Source organism: Ixodes scapularis, unplaced genomic scaffold (genome assembly GCF_016920785.2).
Source record: "Ixodes scapularis isolate PalLabHiFi unplaced genomic scaffold, ASM1692078v2 PGA_scaffold0__279_contigs__length_252992795, whole genome shotgun sequence".
Taxonomy (NCBI): Eukaryota; Metazoa; Arthropoda; class Arachnida; order Ixodida; family Ixodidae; genus Ixodes; species Ixodes scapularis.
The window spans coordinates 13,045,532-13,066,246 of NW_024609835.1; the positions used below are offsets into that span (position 1 = coordinate 13,045,532).

A 20,715-nucleotide genomic window follows, 5' to 3' on the forward strand; every position below is an offset into this window, starting at 1 on the left:
AATTATAAAGTGTGCTTTTTACTTCACATTGTAACTTAGCAGCAGTTGCTTCTCGAAATTAGTGTCTGAAAGTTTCCCTTGTTTGATAACGAACACGTCCATGCCCTTGCTGAGCAGGCGCTCGTCTAACGCGCTGGATGGGATTGCTAGCCGTGTTGTGTCGCCGCCGCTCGCCGGAACAGGTTTTTGATTGCCGGGTAGGCGTTGAGGCAATAGAGTGCCGTTTTCTGCGGTCAAGTTGTTAGTAATCACCTCCACCACAGCAAAATACAGTCTGTACGCCTGCCATGGTACTTCTTTGTTCTTATCAACATTCATATCCTTGGTAGAACTAGCACATTGCTGGCTGGTTGGCAGTGGCGCTGGGTTCATAAGTTCCTGGACATACTTCAGTTCGTACTCGGCAAGCCAGAAACAAACCCCGCGCAAATAGCAGTAAATTTTGCCTCGACTGTTGACACTACACCGGAGTCGTGGCGCAAATCAAAATACGAAACATGCGCAGTGCATTGTGGTGGCGCTAATCAAAATACGAAACATTCGCGGAGCCCTCCGCGTGTATTGTTGTTTCACGTTTGATTCAGCTGATTAAAAAGCGTTTGCGCAGAAAAAACAAAAACCGCAGAAGAGATAGTTCTTCAAGACACTAAGATGCAAGTGTTCAGTCAAAAAGTACATGCGCGTGCTAAAGACAATTCCTTTTTTTTTTTCATTAAATCTGCATGTGGCTATATTTGGGTCGTGACTGGCGAAAAAACAACGTACTCACAAGTTTGTGCAAAAAAAAAAAAAAAAAAACTTGACACTCGAAACGTCGCAACAGACAATTTGGAAGGAACAAAGATTGGCTAAATTGTACTTGTTCAGTGATATATTATTCATAAAAAACTGGAAAGTAACGACAAAAGTAACGTAGTTACTTTCGTCGTTACCTCAGAAAAAGTAATAGAACTACAGTTACAAGTAACATTTTTAAAAAAGTAACTCGTTGCAGTTACAAGTTGCCAAAAGAGTAACGAAGTTACAGTAACGCGTTACTAGTAACACGTTACTACCCAAGACTGCTTGTGCTACTCTTTTTCCGTTGCAGCTGTACAGTAGCAAAGACGCTTACACTAACGAGCACTTTCATTGCGATGGCGGGTCACCTCATGCCTGGTGTGCCTAATGGACTTCTTCCAAAACCGACGCGCCCCATCGCGGCGAAATACCACGCAGTGCACTCTGGGAACTAGTTGGCCACTCAGTTTCGGTTTCGACTGAGCAGCGTCATCTCATGCTATCACGCCGCGACCAAACGCGCTGCTTGCGTTTTCGATTATCTGACTTTTCACGAACGTACAATGCACTCATTCTCGAGCGATACAAACTGAAGATTGGGGTACTTTCCTTGGTTCCCGAAACACCGGATATTGTGCGTGCGTATGCGAACGTAGTAAGTCGTGGCTTAGTCACCTCACCACACGAGTGCATGTTTGAGCTCAATTTCAATAATCCCATTTAGTACCGGTGAGCTAGAACTGAAATTTGTTCATCTGGAGCCTTACACGTATTTTGTTTGCCAAGAGTCCGTTTCCTGTTACTTCATTGGGTGAAAAGCAAGCCGCATTCTCACAGGGTATCAAAGATGAGCCCAGCGTTTACGCTTGATTTGATTTCACTACTGCACAAAAGTTACAATGATGTCTTCCTCGTGTCATCATATATCTCCAACTCAAATTTTATGCCGATAGATGATTAACTTTTCGCAAACGCTGAGACCGGCTAGCTACGACGGAGGCCCTAACAAGCGTCCCCTGCTCCTCGCTAAGCCTTTTTGGACGAGCTTTTACTGACGCCCAAGATCTGTGCCTGAACGGTGTGTCTGAAATTATCTCGGCATGCTCAGGCAGGAAGAAAACAAACACATTACAAATATTATGGCCATTAGCAACCGTCAAACGAGCTTTGAATTCGTTCGAGCACTTGTGTGAAGAACGTCGCACCGTACGCCGGACGGGCATGAACCCCTATGCGGTGTGCATAAGGGTTCATGCCCGTCCGGCGCACTTCCGGCGGACGGTGCGACATTCTTCACACAAGTGCTCGACTTTTGCTTTCCTAAAACGGTCTGTATGTGCGAATTTGTCTATATGATTGCAGGATAACTTTATGCGCATACGCGATGTTGAATATTAGTGGAATGCAAGCGGGTGGGGACTTCACTTCGTGCAGTTCTGCGGGTGAGTACAGATAAGAGATAAGAAGTGTGTTAAAATTGAGCTTTTCAATGGCGCCTCCGAGTTTTACCTTGCATACTCAGGCATATTAAGAAAAACAGTAATTGTAAAAAGTAATATTTCGTCTATAGACGCACGAAACAAACAAACTTCCTGATCAACAACACTAATGTAAAGGCGCGAGCTCGATGTATGGATAATTATTGGTTGCTACAGCTTGTTGATTCGTACACAAGCAAGATCCCCGAGCTTCGCAGCGTCGAGATTCCCAGCTCTGGCTCGTCCACATACCTCGATTGGAACGCTAACAGGAAGGCTCAAGTACAAAAACACAACAAGCATGTGTTAAGACAAGCTATACGTCTCAGGCTTGTGCTAAAGCTTCGAGGTCTGGCCATTTAGGTTAGTTTAGAGGCCACAAATGACGCTCTCGGCACCAGAAAACAATCTCTTGTCGACGTGTCGATCGAAACCGAAACCATGCCACCCTCCTCCCTGGCTAACTAGTTCCCAGAGTGCAACGCGCGCCGTGTTGCATGCAGGGCTTTATGGAAGTAGTCAAGCGATGGTTATAAATTCGATGCCACTATATGGCGGAGGCCGTATGCCTGTAGGACGGTTGCCCAGCGCTGCCCACCCTGTGGATTTTTGCCTTGATATGGGGATTTTGTACATTGTTTAGAAGAAAAAAGAAATTTTCTCGAATCTAAGGAACTTTTTTTTCCGTGAAGGTGTTAATTTCTTTGAAATATTTGTGCTAAAGACACATCTTTTTTTTTACTTACCACAAAAGAAAAATGTTTTTAGAGCTGTAAGTATTTATACAGAGATTTTAAAGGAATTATTGGAACAGCATGGTGCCATGCTGGTCATTAATGTGAGGTATCGGCAAGGTGCTGTAGATGGCATTAATACGATTCACAAAGAGCAGAGGTTGCTCCGTAACAAAGACCTGAACCCCTCTGCTGAAGTAAGTGTGGAAGGCTTCTGGAAACACGCGAAAGACACCAAACAAGGTGACTGCAGCCCGATGTTTCAATGCTCAGCAAGTCTGTGAGCAAGCTTCTTTGCTTGCAACATTTTACTGCGACATTTGAAAGAGTGTTCTCCCAGATTAGCTTCATAACAAAACAAAGCGAGGAATAGCTTAGCAACATAAACCCTAGAGGCTTTCCCACACGTCACACGAGCTCTAGGCGGAGCAAACTCTTATGAATTTGCAGTGCACCAGGCGCCACCCTGATCGCATGAAAAATGGCAGGAACAGAGTGTAAACATGTATTCATGTGCTCGACACTGAGTAGATGTACAAACATTGTCAATCTTTTTCACCCGCGTTTTATTTAAAAGCTCTGGCAGAAACCTCTGCGTACTTTTTTTTTGTATGGACTATTTGTGTTTTTACATTAAATTTCAGTTAAAGTAGGATTTTGTTTTAATCGGTATGACTTACTGAAGTTCTTGGTGCAATAAACAATACATTTGAAAGCCCCCTATAGTCTGTTGGGAGTCATTTTCGGTAATATAGTACTTGCATAATTATTGTCTATGTTATCATTTAAAAGGCACCAGTAGAAAAATTCAAAAATTTAAATGGTCACTGTATTGCCGTAATCTATTTAGCTAAAACATAACGATCATTTCATTATTTCCGTAGACAAAGGCATTTTCCAGAAATATGGTGAAACCTAAGAAATTTTCGTATAACATTTGGAGAATAAGTGACCTCGGAGTTTGTCAGCACTGCGGTTGCTTGACTTCCAGCCGTGGCATGTTAAAAGAGTGCCAAACTCCCCCAGTGCCAGGGGCTCTGCAAAAAGGTTGTCTGTGCATAGTCCGCTATATTTTCAAATTATCGTGCTAAAGAGCAGGCTTTTGACTTTCTACCCTCTTTCTTTTGGTCCACTAAACGATATGCGATAAGTAAAATTCCAATCTAAAATAATTTTTCTCAACCTAAACTTTATTTCATGGTCTTTTTAACGTGAATCCAAGCGGCAAGCATATCGCCGGTTACCGCAAAATACCTTCTTCATCTCGAAACGCAGATTTGTTTTTAATCACTGTGTTGAATTCCTTATTCAGGTGTTGCTTAAATTTTTGTTCTCTTAAAACAAAACATAAAAAAACATGGCATATTGCTCAGTTAACAGTCATTGTAACAAGAACATGTTGCGCGTGCCTGGTTCTACTGAGCGAAGGCAATCGCAATAAACATAATGCCTTTACAGTTCTCGTCTGGTACGGCACACCTGAATGTCATTTACGTGCCATCTAGGTAAATGACATTTGAGGTGCTCGTCTGACAGGGGTATAAGCTAGCCTTGATATCATGGCACAAAAAAGGAAGCCCCGAGTATAATATAACACATAAAGGGGTAAGTTTGTAACGCTCTGCGAAAGGTCTAGATTACACTTTTTGGCAGGAGTAACTTGATGAAAACGTAAAAGCGAGACGCCAAAACGTTACGAAAATGACGCCATGAATCATGTAACGGCATTATTCACGTGACCTGATGACGTCCTTTAGGTTTTATAGTGTAGCCGCTGCAAAACATGCTTCCTCGTGGATGGCGTCTTCCTATATTATTGGATGGAGTAAGCTATCATGTGATTAGAGGTACAATTAAAGAACGTTCTCGTGGGAAGTCGCAGTATGAGTCCTCTTCGTTTTCTTAAGTCCCGAAAATTCATCCAACATTGAAATGCCCGCGCGGTTTTTTCCCTTATTTGTGATAACATTTCCGTGTTTTCGGGGTTTCATTTCACTTCAATAACGGTCGTGTTTTCTCAGGGTTTATTTTTTTCAACAGATTCGATGTTCTTTGGTGCCAATTTCCGGAGACAGAAACACAATCAGCGTTCATCGGGACATGCTTAAAAAAAAATAAGACACGGGAATGGGATTTCCCTAACTCCTTAGAACATCGGCTATGATTTGTATACCTAGGAAATGTAGTTGTGCCGTAAAGAAATAAAAGTGGGATAGCGGATATGGTTCAGAAGTATGAAGCAGCCTCACGGACACTCCAGTGGAAGTTCTATTTAAGGTTAACAGTGAAATGAAATTGTAAACACAAATCTTCATCCCGCGTAGATACGACCTTTCTGAGACAAAGACAAATCGAACTCGGGGCTTTTCAGTTTTCACCGATTTTGACAAAACCCTCTCGACAGTTAATTTCGGAATTTATGGGTAAACACCAAAAGCATGAAACCCTACTTATATAATTCGCACTTTCACTCCGCTGCCGTTACGCCTTTATCGCGGAACTGGAATTATGCCGCTGCAGTGGCACTGCTGTTGGCGGGCACTGCGCATGATCAGATGCTTCATCTAAGGCGAACCTGGCTACTGCGCAAGCGCAATGCCCACACGGGGTAAACGCGGGCATGTTTAAAAACAGCGTGTTGGTGTATATCACAAAATGTGCTTCTCCCGTACCACCACGTGTGGCATGTGCTCTAAATCTTCCCAGAATTTACTGGTTTACTCTTCTTTCCTGACGCTCAGTAGGTTTCTGATGAGAATCATACCTTTCTTTTTAATAATAAAAATATGTTTATGTAAAACCGATTAAGCCTTGATAAGTTGTCCCTTCAATAATCTACCCTGAGTACGACATCGATGGCTTTTACGGGCGAGGTATAATTTTACGCAAGAAAATTTGGTCGATATTCAATCAACAGCCGGCAGATGATGAAAATAAATCTTATAACTACCCTTTCTAGTTTTCGTCAAGCTGCGTAGTTATAAGTGTGGAGGTCATGCGAGCGCAGCTTCGTTACTTCTCTTTTCGTATCGCTTCCTTTCGCACGAAAAGGTACAATATTCGTACAATATACGAAGTAACCTTCTTTGATGCGCAAGCACGTCCGACGAAAGAGGGTCCTTCGAGGTATGAGAATAATCCAGCCGCCAGTTTAAAGAGAGCGCGGGGGAAGACACCCAACTCGCTGACCGCTGTTCAAATTGAAAGGCCGCAAAAAATGCGAGCACGTTTCAAAGCCCACGTGATAATGTGAAGAAATGCGCCCTCCAATTTTGCATAGTATTAAAACGTGATCCATTTTGTTCGGTTCCCCACCAGAGAAGACATATATTCAGTCACAACAAAAAGTTTAACAACAAATCACACGTAGAATTGTTTTTTTTTTTTTTTGTGAAATTATTTTTTTTTTTTACGGCCGATTTGCAGACAGCATTTTTAAGACAACTATTTGCAGTAGCTAGTACGAGTGTGGAATGAGGAAGCTGCTGGGAGTGCTCAGAGCTCGTACCCGAGTCGCTCGCTAGAGTCACTTACAGAAAGAGAGGGCGTGGCATTTACCGGACATCTCATTATTGTTCCGCGCAGCAAATCGGTTTGCGGAATTCGCAGGTAAAAACGACCAAGAACGAAGCAAGAAGCGTGAAAATAATAAGCCCTTCGTTTCTTAAACTACCATGGACATCCAATGTCAGAAATCTGGAGCGTCTGCTCGCCCGCAAAGCCCTTGGGAGATTGCTGTAATCTACTTAGGGCCCACGGCCAATGACGTCGCTGGAAATGTCTAGTCTAAAACAAATGTCTGTGCTGTGGCACTGAGCATGACCATAGCCTACTGTATACTGACAAAGTCTGGCAGATCGCCACGTGAAGCGGCCACCGAAATGGAAGAGGGGGAGCGGAAAACAACGGATGAGAGCAGAGCCACGTGACTGGCGCCCCGTTGCGGCGAGACGCCTAAACACACTTCTCCCGAGCGAAAAAGTGAGTCACGGGTCCTCGCGACTGCAAAAGCTATACGCTGACGTCCTGGTTCCTCGAAAAATGGCTCTTTGATGCTCTGTGCTACCAGATCCTCGCGCTCCAAATCTGCGACCGGGAACTCTATGGCTCCGTCGTCGAACTTCCAGGCTTTGTGACTATAGACCTTTTCTGTGTACTCTCGTCCCCAGCCACCTAATAGGTGTATCCGGTATGGGCGACGAAAACATACTAAAACGTTTCAACCTGTAACTAATAAAAATATAAGAGAGGGGCAAAAGAATAATGTGTGATGGTTACGCTTATATCCTAAGTGTCTTCTACTGGCGTGGCGACGGCAAAACAATTTTTTCGCCTATACTGGAAGTGACGACAATTCAAGATGGCGACGCCCTTGAAGAAAGTGTCTATAGAGCAGACTTGGGAGTAATCCGTTAGAAGTAACAGAATTACTTGTAAGTAATTACTTTTCTAGTAATTTTGTAATTAATCCGTTACTTTTTTGAAAATGTAATTTGTAATCTAATTTCATTACTTTTTCAGTAACGCGTTACTGAAATTACTCATTACAATTCTTCCGCCCCGTCAAAGGGAGAAATAGAGAGGGAGAGGGGTGATGCAACGGCCTGCGCGCTTTCAGCATGGTAACACAAGACGAGAGTTCCCTCGCGAAGAGATCTAGTGCTGGCCAAGGAAAGGAATTGACGGAAACCGCGACAGCCCAGCCACAGCCAGTTTCTGGACTTGTTCGTACGGTCAGTCAGGCTGGGAGGATTCGAATGTCTACATGAAGGCAACAAGCTTCGACTTGGAAAGCGAACGGACTGCTTCGAGCGGACGAAAGAGCAGAAAACTAATTGCCCATAAAACCATCGAGTGGGAGTCGTGAAGAGTACGAACGTGGACACTGTGACCGTAGTGCAGATGTCCGCTCGCCCCCTCCCCCTCCCACCCTCCTTTCCGCCCCACCCCCTGCGTGTTGTCCCCCAAAAACCAATCAGCATTTTTTTTGTCGCACGAGACCGTCCATTGCTTGTCGATGTTCTGCCTAAACACACACCCCGCAGAAAAAAAAAAGATTGTAGCGAGATCTTGACCCTGTTCATCTTTGACAGCGCTGTGAAAGCTAAATACTGGCTGGACCAACCAGCTTTGTGGTTTCTGTCACTTGACTTCGCACTAGCAAATGAGTAAGGCACAAACATAAGGGAAGCGATGGCAGCAGCTTATTGGAACAGAAAAAGAAATGTAGCATCAACACTACTGTCAGTTCAAACAGTCACTTTAGACAGCAGGCAATAAGGTGGCCGGGGAGCACAACCAAATGTCTTGGGGCTTCGAAGCTAAACCCATATTCCTAGAAATGAGAATGTTGGGGCTCTCGTCAGCGGATTGTACCTACGGGAACTTACTCCGACAATTTAGGGAAAGGGAACACAGCCCGAGTTTTCTGAGAATACACAGCGGCTGACTTGGACACAGTACGGTGCCTCCACAGAAGTTAAGGCAGCGCAAGGCGGCTGTAAACGCGTAAGATACATTGAAGCCTGCAGTTCAATGAAAATTGTGCTTTTTTAATATTTTCTAAACGGGAAAAATCAGCTTGGCTGGAAGACTGTGGATGAATATTTCGTGTTAAGTTTCAGTTTTGATTGGTTTGATGACCAAGAAAAAAGATAAAGTGGGTCAACCCCGGATAACAACCTTCAACAAGCGGTACTCGGAAATCTGCCCGAACGCAAGTACCGAATGTACGTCTTACAGTCAGTTGGTTTTAGTGGCTAAACCAGCCCCTATTTATGCAATATATAGCAACCCTAGAAAAACCACATCTTCAGGAGAGTCGTGTTCTAAAGTTTGCCGTTGCCATATTTCGAATGGTGTGCGTGCCTCCGCCATCTATGTGCATTCGTCGCATGTTCATGGGATGCAGTTCTGTCCCGGGTGGACAGCGCTAGGTTCGTTTATATCGAACACCTTTTCCAGTTGTCTAGAACTTTATAGATCCCATCGTCGTAAAATTATTATCCTCAAATAATCGGTAGATATAGTACTGAATCTGTTTTATTTTTGAGGGGGTCCGAAATTCCCCCCACAAACACGCTGTACATATTGCAGGTATTTTGCGTGTTTCTTTAAAGTAAAGCAAAAGTAATTGAGTAAAGTAACGAAGTAATTAATCAGTTACTTCTTACGGGGAGTAATTTGTAACGGTAATCCACTGCTTTTTAGGACAAGTAATCGTAATTGTAATTCATTACTTTTTTGGAGTAACCGGCACAAGTCTGCTATAGAGGAGGCTATGACATGACATTTCATCGTATAGAGTGCCACAGCGCATCCTGTCTTCGGCGTCTAAACATATTATGTCCTTTGTCGTTGGCCGATGGCCCTTCGTAGGTTGCAGAGCTCTCCCAAGCGCTTAGCGGGCGAGGAGACGCTACAGACTGATTAGAGTGTGACGACGAGCAAGTGTTCTAAAATGTGTATTTGGTGCATCGAAACCCCTGAGAGATATGTCTATCAAGAGACAACATAGGAAATTCGTAGAGTACGTGTGATGACGAGGCAGCGAAGCTTGTGGCAATCATTGGTTCAGGTTGGAGGGAAACGAAAGCACGTGGGCGCATTTGGGGGTATCCAAACGCACGAGGTGCGCGAGGAGCGGGCGAACCTTACACGCTGTATGGGAAACATTGTACTTGTTTAAAGGAGTCCGGCAAGAACAAAAACTTTCACCCTTTTCACTCTGGTGAAGAAGGAAGACCAGCGAAGCTGTACTGTGGTGGGAATGAAGTAATGGCCGGCCGCAAGTGGGCAAGCCAGAGTGGAAAGGCTGGGAAGTGTGCCGCCATCTATGAGCGACGGCGGCAACAAGACAACCGGCAAGCCGGTTGTCTGGTTGCCGCCATCATTCATAGATGGCGGTAGCAGTCCAGAGTTGTTTGTCATGCTTTGTTTGCTGACGGAAACGATACTGGGGAAACTAGCCCCTAACAGCTCCGCAGCAAAATGTGAACCTGCTTTGAGTGACGTACCAATCAGCGACACACTGGAGCATTCAGTGTCGGAGCAGTGACGGGGTTCGCAGACAACGTGAAACATTGACAACAAGTTTATCCACTGGCAGCACTGGCTGAAAGTAACACTTTCGAATGATTTTGAGAGCGCAATGTTCGCTCAAATATGCAAAAAAAAAAAAACAAAAAAAAATCCAGACCTGCGGGTTGTGGGCATTCTCAAACTTGATTAAATATGTGGGCATTTCACGACATGGTTGAGAATCTGAAACTGTGCCTGCCGTGGCGTGTACGAACTTCGCTTAGGGCAACGTTCTCACTCTTGAAACTTCGGCTTCATTCGAAATTATGGTGAAACAGATTATAACAACAATCGTCGCTCGTGGTGATTGTACTTCCCTTGTCGAGTGCTCGTAATTTCAAATTGGCTTTATGAACTTGTCATTTTTTATCATTCCACTTCTATATTGTTACTTCGAGTCCGCGTTTTCGTACGCGTGCCACTCACAACATTTTGGAAGCTGAGAAAAAGGACGTACCATTACGAACTCGCGAAACACAATGAGGACTGTGTACTAAATGTTGCGAAAGTACGTGAGCCTTATTTTCTAGAAATTGCTTAGCTTCCCGTCCACTGCACTCAAACGGGAGAAAATATAACTTGGATATGTTCCGCAACAGGGAACACATGTCGTCTATTATTTTAAATATACACGGCTTGCACGACACGTCATCGCACAACGCTGGTGGTCATTCCTACTTGTCCCTGGCGAGAAAAATAACTTCGGTAGTACGCAATCGGCGATAAGAAGGTACTAGCTCAGCAGCAAGGCCCCTATAATGGCAGCTGACGCGACGTCAGTGCGGGCCATGTATACGTCACTGCACTGACACCAAATTGCCCTCGCAAGAAACTTCCTATGCGCCACCGAAAAACGCTTAAACCGAAAGAGGCCCTTTAGGTCGAGCCTTAACGGCCGGATAGCTTCCGGATGGGAAACCATTATCGAGAGGCGGAAGGAACATTCCTCGCGCTTCCGGCGGGTGCTCATCTGGGATGTCCAGTCGGACCGCGTGAAGCACTGACCCGATCCACCCGTCCAAAATGGCAAACGTTGAATAGAGGGAACGACGTTCCATCGGTTTCCAATAAAGGATACCGATAAGATGACCTTTTTTTTTTTGTTCTTCCGTTATGTTCCAGACCTCTGGACCGATCGCAACAAAGAAAACAAAAGATAATATAATTGAAGCGGAGGACAAAGAGGCCGTTTTGTCGGGATGATACCGCAAACAGAAGCGACCCTTCGGTTGGGTAGTCCATGGAATCGATCTACACGACCGCGCATGAAGCGAAGCATCACTCGTCGCAATTTCCTTCGGTGTTCCAGCTAAGCTCTCCCTGGCTTCCTAACGCAGAGCGTTACTCCCGAAACACCAGAGTATTGTGTGTTTTTGCTTTTTCATCAGTTCGGCCATCTAGAGAGGCTTTCGGTAGCCCTCCAGCCGCAGTCACACTACTTAAATATCTACAAGAAACATTCGGTGTTCGCTTTAGGCATGATGACAGAATTACCTGCGGACACCCCTCAAGCGTGTTAGAAGCATGTTTTCTTCATACAAGCTTCGAACATGTCTAAAGGGTGTTTTTGTGTTACCAATTAGACAGGACCACCACACAAGCATGAAACACACATCAGAACGTGTCTCTGCAGAATGTGTTTTATACGGTGTAGTATCAAGTGTGAGCGCGGCTCAGAGCTAATGCAGTTTAACTGGAAAGAGGTTTGGCCTCTGGGTCAGAACGGTCATCGGAGCCCAATACCGCTCACTTCTCAGTGGGTCGAAAAAAGACGAATTGTTCTTCGTTATAATCGGGAAAAAACTTTAAAAAAATGCACGGCGTGCAGAGTTCCGGACACCTTATTAATAAATTATTTCTTATACGTACGTATACCTGCTTGGCAATTCTACTATCCAACGTGTCATTCGAGTCCGTGACCTTGGAGTGTATTTTGACGGCAAACTTTGTTTATTATTTTTTTTTATCACGTTAGCCAGAATGCTGCCGCTGCTCTTAGAATGATGGAAACGATATCACGCCTTACGAAGAACTTTTCAAATCATTGGTGCTTGGTGCGATTGTTATGCTACTTGCTTAGGGTTAGACTCGAATTCCTGTAGCGTCGTACGGAACTCGCTGACTGTGCAGCTGATGCGGCTCAAATCGGAAGAGTGCAAAAAAGGATTTATTGACATTGTATAAGATACGTACTTTGGGAAGATGTGTTTTTAGGACTACGAATGCATTCTTGAATAACAGTGGTTGCTGAACCTGTTAAATCGAAGAATAGCTCGTGACGCTCTGTATCTACAAAAGGTTGCGCATTGCCATATAGACAGTGAATTGGCATCATCGTGATAATTTCATGTGCCGGCTCGTGTTGTTAGACGACTGAGCGTATTTACCCCTCCATTCAATCAAAATTTTCATCTTTGGTTAAGATCATTCTTGAAGGCGTTACGGAAAAAAAAGTAACGAAATACGTTACTCGTTACTTGCAAATAAAAGGAACGCGTTACCGACCTACGTTACCTCAATATAAAAGGAACGCGATACCGTTCCCGATGAAAAGTACCGTAGGTTACTTTTTTGTTAGTTTTCTTGAATTGTGAATTACACGTTTGACTGTTTCGACGGTACAGGTACATATGAGCGCCATATTTCAAGAAATTATATGTTCATGCATCAACTGAACATAGCTGCTTCAGCTTTTTCGCGGTTTCCCCTAATTATTCAAGAGAAGAAACGCAAAGAAAAACGCCAAAAACTACAAAGTTCACATGGCATGGCGCCTAACAAAAAAAAAATTGAAGTGTTACTTTTTTAAAGTTCGGGAAGTAAGAAGTAGCGTAACGACGTTACCCGTTACCTTAAATAACTAACGAAAGTACGTTACCCGTTACACTTTCAAGAAAGTAACGAGTACGTTGCAACGTTACTGGAAGAGAGTAACGCGTAACCATTAACGCCGTTAATTGTAATACGTTACTGCCAACTCTCGACTTAGGATGAAGATTTTTGTTAATAAACTGTCCTCATGTTTTTTTGTTTTTTCTTGTATTTAGGAGAGAGCTGAATTTCTAGCTTTTTAATTCTTGATTCGCATATTTATTTATTGTCAGTGGCAGATTTTGCATTAATTTTTATTTCTACCATTTTATGGGCCACCATAAACTGGTTGTTCTTGTGCATAGTGAAAATGAAGTATTATTATTATTATTATTATTATTATTGTAGATGCGTAGCCGATAAGAACGCAGAATTAGACGATTAGAACGTGCAACAACGACTCAGTAACTGAGTTGAGTGTTAGTAATTAGCCACGCCCTGGGTGTTTTAAAACCATCTGTGACTTTATCCGGCTTATCGTTTCTTGGAAACGGAGAACCACACAAGACCAGCGAGCGAAAAAATGTTTAGCTGGGCTTGTTAGTTCATGACTTGTTGTTCCACGACTGGCTAAATGTCCTGCAATGCTCCTGATTTGCTTTTTAATGAGAACAAAAACGCCACCTCCGCGTGCATTACGATCGTTACGGTGGGCGTTGAAATAAGAAGGAAATATTTCTGAATCACAAATGGGGTCGTCCAACCAGGATTCTGTACCAATAACTATGTCAGGATTAATGACTGCAGTCAAATCATCGAACTCATTTGTTTGATGCATCATACTACGACAGTTTATAACGATTGAAAGATGTTCTTTTAGTTCTATTTTACGGCGCTCGACAGGGGGCCTTCATCGCAGTCGGACGCATTCAATAACAAGGGTTTCGGAATTGCGCATAAACATTTCCCCACCTAAAGCAAGCCTGCTAAAGCGGCGTTTGAACCTGTCGCTATGCTCCTTAGCAAACTGAAGCAGTTTCTTTCTCTCAGACCTTGCACGTAACAAAAAGTTCTCGCTGATTGACAAATTACTGCTCTTTAGTTTTTGGGCTCTGTCAAATATGTTCTGTTTTTCGACGATCGGCCTGCTTTTTGTTGAAGATAAACTACCGATTCTATGGACGCGATTAATTATATAACTGTTCACCCTGAACGACGCCGAGGTTACTACTGCATAGCGATATATCATTTCGTTCGGATCCTTCCCACCTTTCGCTGGCAGAATCTGGAAGCCCGTAAAAAAACAAAACAAAAAAAACCCATTAATCTTTGGGGATTTATTGTCAAGGTCATCCTGCTGCGTCATGACCGCACTAGGTTGCGCAGAAGTTGTTTCATTTTGTTCTTTTAAGCAACTTATTTTGGTTCCCATTTCCTCCCCCGCCCCCCCCTCCTTTTGCCATCCAAGCGATCCGGGCTGTGAACGCAGCAAGCCTTTCGTCTGCTACCTGCTGATTTTGCTTAATCTCCCTCAAATCCGAAAGGACCTTTACTTGTCCCTCCTGTAGCTTTGGTGTAACAAAGAGTGCTCCTAGAAACTCCCTTTGCTGCCCGCAGTGAGAGGACTAGGGTTTCTTTCACATCACCAGATATAGTTGATCATTTTTTCCACCTCGCATAAGACAACCCGCTGAAAAACAAGTTCTGTAAGTGCAAGAAGTTTGGTCTCGGTGCCGTTTCACAAGACTGTGCGTAACGCACAGGAGTATCATAAAAGTAAGGTGCGCTTTGCTGAAGAACGAGAATAAGTGAGTAACCTGCCTCCATGACGGCACGGAAACCCATCGGGTATTGGCAGAGGAAGCTCTTAAATATTTCATAATCATATTTCCACGTGCGTCGCTGAGCGAGTGTGTACGTGGCCGAATGGTTAGCGTGCTTGGCTGTCGCGCGGAAGATCTGGCTTCGATTCCAGGCAGCGGAATGTTCCGTTATTTATTATTTCTGCTTGGCGTTCTCGAAAATTCGAGAAATTTCTTGTCTGATCGAGTTACGGATGTTCTACGCGCCGAACGTTCTAGGCCGAATGTTCCAGAGACCTACGCGGCTACAAAAGGTGCTCCCCGTGGCAAGCCGCTGTCATTCTCGCCCCAACGTTCTATCCTACTGTTACGCCGCCATCGACGCCCGCGACGCTCTATTGTTATCTTCTGTTTCCTTTTTATTTTGGGCACAAGTTCACCGATTAAACGTTAATTTTCTTTTCCGTTTTCGTCACCCCATCAACTGTCATTCGTAAGAATATGACGTCCACTGTTGTTGCCAGACGCGATGATCGATGACGTTCAGTCCGGATGAAGTAGCGTCAACTACGGTGAAGAATGGATCTGGCAGACTGAACGGAATCGCCGGCACCTTTCGCTGATCCATGTTTCCTCGGTCCGAAAGGTTGTAAACTGGGCACCGAATGGAACGGTTAAAAGCAGCAGAAACTGAGAACCGAGAATAGGTGAGTATTCCGCCTCCTTGACGAATGGAATTCTCACCAAATGAAATTTTTACCCTATCATCACTTGATGTTCTTGTAGATGCTATTAGTGCTCTTGGGTTAAATTTGCTTTGAATGATCATATGTAGCCACCCCAGCTATGACTTACTGATGCAAGCCGCCATATTCTTTAAATAAATTACATAAATAAATTGCGGTATAGTCGCATATGTGAAGTTTTGGAACACGCGAGTGTTAATCTGTAAAAACTCCTACCTCAGAATTTTGTCTTTTGACAAGGACTGTTCTATTTCGTTTCTCCTGCGGATGACGCATCTCTTAGAATACTTGCGTTATCGATTCAGTCTACGAGTTTCAATATCCTGGATTCGAATCAATATTCCATCAAATTTTAAAAAGAACTGAGAGTAATCCTAAAACACTAAATTACAGCAGGTATACAGGAAAGCAGGCAAGAGAAGCATAAAAATCATTCCTCTTTATGAAATACTCATATAACTGCTCACAATATTATCTCTCTCTCTCTCTTCTTTCGTTTATCCCTGAGAGCAAAGAAAAAAAATGAGACACTTCATTGTATAGATTATTCATAAATGATCATATCGTTACTGTATGAATACACTATAAAGGTATAAAAGCATATGTGAATCCATTTGTCAAACTGGGTTCGATAACGCCAACTTTGACGTTCCACAAGAGAGGCTAGATTGAACGCTATCGCCTGCTTTTTGCTTGTCCTTTCCGCTCCTATTACCTTTTCCTGTTTCGCTAGATGCTTTTTATTCGCGCCATTAATCCTCTACACCAGCTTACGGAAGGCTTCTTGAAGACAGGAACTTCAATTTTACTAAAAGGATGAGTTCATCCGGAATCTGAAACTCGGTGCCAGCCACTTCTGTGTACTAATTGGTGTATGTACTGGTTTTGATGTAGAGTGCCGCAATCAGCATGGAATAAGGTTTGAAGATCTATTACACAAAACCGGTCCACCTCTCTGACCGCGACGCCCCTTTCATATTACGTAAACGCGGTCTGTTCATCTCACTAATGAACTGGCAAGCAGGAGGTATCACGAATAATGCCTTACGCTCACACGACCGACTCAGACTATACTAGCACTTAATGACCTTTACTTTAATTTTCAGGAGCATCCGCGGGCGAACTGTCTCTTCACCTAATGAATCTCTTTTAAAGCTATTTTGAAACAACGTGGCGAACTATCTGAAAAGTACCGACGATCTATCTTGAAAGCGTCTTCAAACTATCTGACAAAGCTTGGCAAGTATTTGACAAACTCTCTGGAAACTGTATTCCGCGAACTATCTGGAAACTGTCTTAAAACTTTCTGGCAAACTCCTTTGTAGCTATGCGAAACACTGTCTCAAAAATCTTACAAACTGTTTGGAACATTTATGGCAAACTAGTATCTTGGAATTATTGTGAAACTAGCTGGCTTACTACATTAACGATCTTAAGATATCTGTCAAACTTCGTTTAAATTATTGTAAAATTTATTTAAAAAAATGTCAGGAAATATTTATAAAACGAAACTCTTACGTACACAATCTGAAAATGAAAAAGAAAACTTTCTGAATACTATCGGGCAAAACATATAAAACTTTTCTTGAAACTAAGTGGAAACTATGTGAAAACAATAAGAAAATTGCGCTTAATGGAAAAGTTTTATGGGAATTTATAACCAGTTTTAAGTTACATAACTTATATTTCTTATATTTAGAAATATTTCTTCGATCCAAGTTTATTAGAATCTATATTCTGTTTCATACTTATAATGTACAACGCTGTAAAAACTGCTGGTGCGTGTATGGGGTACGCGAGCAAGCAAATGATTTTGCAGATCATTTGCACGCATTCTCGCACAAACGAAACCATAGATATAGCCACGCTCGCGTGCTAGTAGCTTTGACAGTGTTCTATACTAAGTATGAAACGAAGTATCCATGTTTTCCAAGGTACCGACACTCTTACAATCTTCATGTTGATAGACGTCGGTTTAATTTTGGTTGATAAACGTTATAAAGTGATTCCAAATTTATTTATTTTGCTTTCCATTGAAGTTTTTTCGGTGCAAGGTGTTGAGAGTATGGAGGATGTGCTCGAGTTTAATAATCAAACTCATTGCGCTTCTGTAGTACTACAACCTGAGAAAAGTTTGGGAGCGGAAAGACCTGCACAGATATGAGGAACCTTATGACGGAAAAAACAATAAAACAATTAAAAAAACTTCACTTAAAATTAAGAAATATACAGGCGGCATTCGTATTCAGTTTCAAAGTGTTTTTTGTTGTTTTCAGAACGGTATTTCACTCCTAATTCGAACACGCTGAAGGAAGAAATATTATAGAATTATTATGTTTGGGTACCACAGGAAATCACCATAAGTCTTTGGGTAACTTGTAGAGGGGCCTGTCAGATAATTATCACTATGTAGAATGCTTCATAATGCCATAAAGATTCAATTTTTATTATACTTCACATTTTTGTCAAGAAACGACTCGCCGTTGAGGTCCGAAGCGGCAACCTACAATTCCATTTATTTTAGTAATTTTTTTCCTTTGAGGGCCCTTGTGCGAGAGCATTACATAGGTATAACCTAACGATAACCTTCACGCGTTTGGCTTTTGTTGTATCCGAATCTTTCAGGCTATGCCTGGTACAGCTTGCCCGCGTACCTCGTTGATTTAAGAGACCATCGATGTAAAGAACAAAAGCTTTTCCAGGTTGGTCGTTGAGTTCCAGCTTTTCATCTCCAATTTAAAATTCCTATAACCATTGTTCTACTTACTGTCTGCTCAAATGAAGAACCTTCTCTTTGAATCCTATTCACATTTAAAGCTGGTTCAGGGGCAACGGAGTTTGAATTTGTAAACAAGATGCATGCAAAAACTGGCCTTTTTTCGTGGTAACAAGTAAGGACCCCGATAAAAAATAATTATCTTACAAACTTCATTTTAAAAAGTTTGAATTACTGACCACTTATTTTTCGATATTAGCGCAGCATACTAAATCAGTCTGAGGTAATGTAATTTTATTAAAGGTCACTCTTGTTTTCGTTCGGATTGAATTCCGTCAAAACTTTACGAATGTTCTAATACTTTAGATACCTGAAAGCTATTTACGAATAATCTATAAACCTTGAAACCTGTCCGGACGCTACCTATAAACCCTGAAGACTATTTTACAACCATCTGAACTTCTCTAGCTAATCATCAGGGAGAGCCTGTGAGAGCTAGGAAACCAATCTTCTTCATGCAAACTTGTGCAGCATAGTTATTGCAGATTCACAGCCGAAATAGTTAATCAATTTGCAAAGTGGTGATATTTTTGTTTTATTCTTATATCCGAAGCAGTGTATCCAGGCTTCGGCAGTCACTTCTCGATTTACATATTAGAGAACATCATAAAAAATAGGAAATGTTGCTAGACCATACGCAGAAAAATTGTCCTGCTAGTGTAAGCACTTGCCGTCACTTCCATTATCGATTGAGCATGCGGTTGCGGAGCCCGAAATCCGCAGTGTGAGGTCTATGAAAATTCCCTGCTGAACCAAAGCCCGAACCGCCGTTCTCGCTAAAGACCATTCAAAAATTACTGACCAGTGAGGCTCATGTCGAAGGACTCGGCGTCAATCTTCCTCAAGTCCTGGACAGCCCTCCAGGTAAGCGTGAGCAGCTGGTTCTGCGACAGGTCCACGGTAAGCAGGTTCGGCGCCCCTAAGAACATGTTCGCCGGTAAAATCCGCAGCCGGTTGTGAGAGAAGTAGAACTTCTTGAGACGCGGCAACCCCTCGAAGGCCAGCGGGTCCACCTCCGAAACCTCGTTGTATTTGAGGTCCAGTTCCACGAGCGCCGGCGCCCCGTGGAAGATCCGGGCGTCCAACCTCTGCAGCTTGTTCCGGAACATGTCCAGCCGCTCCAGATGGTCGAGGCCCTTGAATGTGCCCTCCGTCAGATCTACGATCAAGTTGTCGCTCAGGTCCAGTTCTTTCAGCGCACCCAAATCAGCGAAGGCCATGTCTTCGATGCTCTTTATCTGGTTCCGCTCTAGGAATAGGTGCGCCAGTGCCGACAGACGCGAGAGAGCGTGAGCAGGGAGCTTGACGAGCTTGTTGTCACCCATCTCTAGTTTTGTGAGGTGAGGCAAGTGGGCAATGGACTCCTTTTCCAAGTCGGTGATGTCGTTTGAATCGAGAGATAGTGTCTTTAGTTTAGTCAGGTTGTAGAAGGAGTGAGTCTTAAGCGAGCCAAGGTTGGCTTGAGTGAATTTGAGGGTCTCCAGGGAAGACGCCGCGGAACGCAGTACTTTTGTCGGAACGAAGTGGAGATGGTAATCACTGCGGAATGTGCTGAAGGTAATCGAAACGATCGATGGCTGGTTCTGGAAGGCTTTAAACACAACATGGTCTTCTGTGAGATTTCTCACAACAAAGCAGGTGATTTCGACGTCGTCCTTTCCGATGTGTTTATTCTCGCACTTGCAATACATTGGCTGGTCCCTGAGATCGCAGAGTTCGGGGACTAAGTCTGAGTCATTGCCAAGCGCTTGTTGTAGCGTTGAACACAAGAGAAGAAGAAGTAGACTGAAGAATCTGTAAAAAAAATGAAATGGAACTGATTAGAATTTCGGTAGCACTTAAAACAGTAGTTTGCACTAGAAAAAAATATGTACATAATGAATGTCTTCGTGAATGCCAGGAAAAACATAAATATTGTATAAACTGACTAGTATCTACCGTCATAGAACACCTCTTCGAACCATTCAGCTTGTTGATGACGGTTCCCACGCAATATAAAAAAAAAAAAAAAACATAAGTGCCCACAGCAATTCTTGTGTTTAGTAACCAATTTTTAACTGTATGTAAGAGCGTTTCTGTACCATCCTTGCCAAATTAAACGCGGTGAGGTAAAAAAAGCACCATCCGGAATTTCCAAAGTGGCTGCCGACGTTTCTTGAGATCTGGCGGGTCGCTTTTAATGTTCTTGCCAGCTTCTACTACACTATGTTTGTTTATTTTTTTTATTCGTTATTTTTTTAAAGGCGTTTGGTGATTTGAATACAGCAAACTGCGGGGGTTGTACGGTGTGTGAAAAAGCTGAAAAACATTTCTCTTCTAGGATGCGGTACAGGTCAACATGACTCATTCTCTCGCCATGTTCCGAGTTTCAGAATTCCTGCTCCACTACAAGGTTTAGACGTCTTTCATCCTTGTCATCCACCGGGATATATTTCCGTACATATCAAATTGTTTTACTATCCGAGTGCTCCGGTGGAAAGTGAAAGCAGGGGCTTAGAGTTTATGTGC

The 20,715-nt window shown here is 43.1% G+C and overlaps 1 protein-coding gene across 1 annotated transcript in view; it reads right to left on the minus strand.

Annotated features, from left to right (window-relative positions):
- LOC115321576 (connectin-like) overlaps positions 1-20,291 on the minus strand; it is a 114,615-nt gene extending 94,324 nt beyond the window's left edge. The window contains exons 1-2 of the mRNA XM_040218787.3: positions 20,266-20,291; positions 19,010-20,001 (exon numbers count right to left, since the gene is read on the minus strand). Coding sequence (XP_040074721.2) covers positions 19,010-20,001; positions 20,266-20,291 — 1,018 coding nt within the window. The remainder of the gene's footprint in view (positions 1-19,009; positions 20,002-20,265) is intronic.
- Positions 20,292-20,715: the final 424 nt, after the last annotated feature.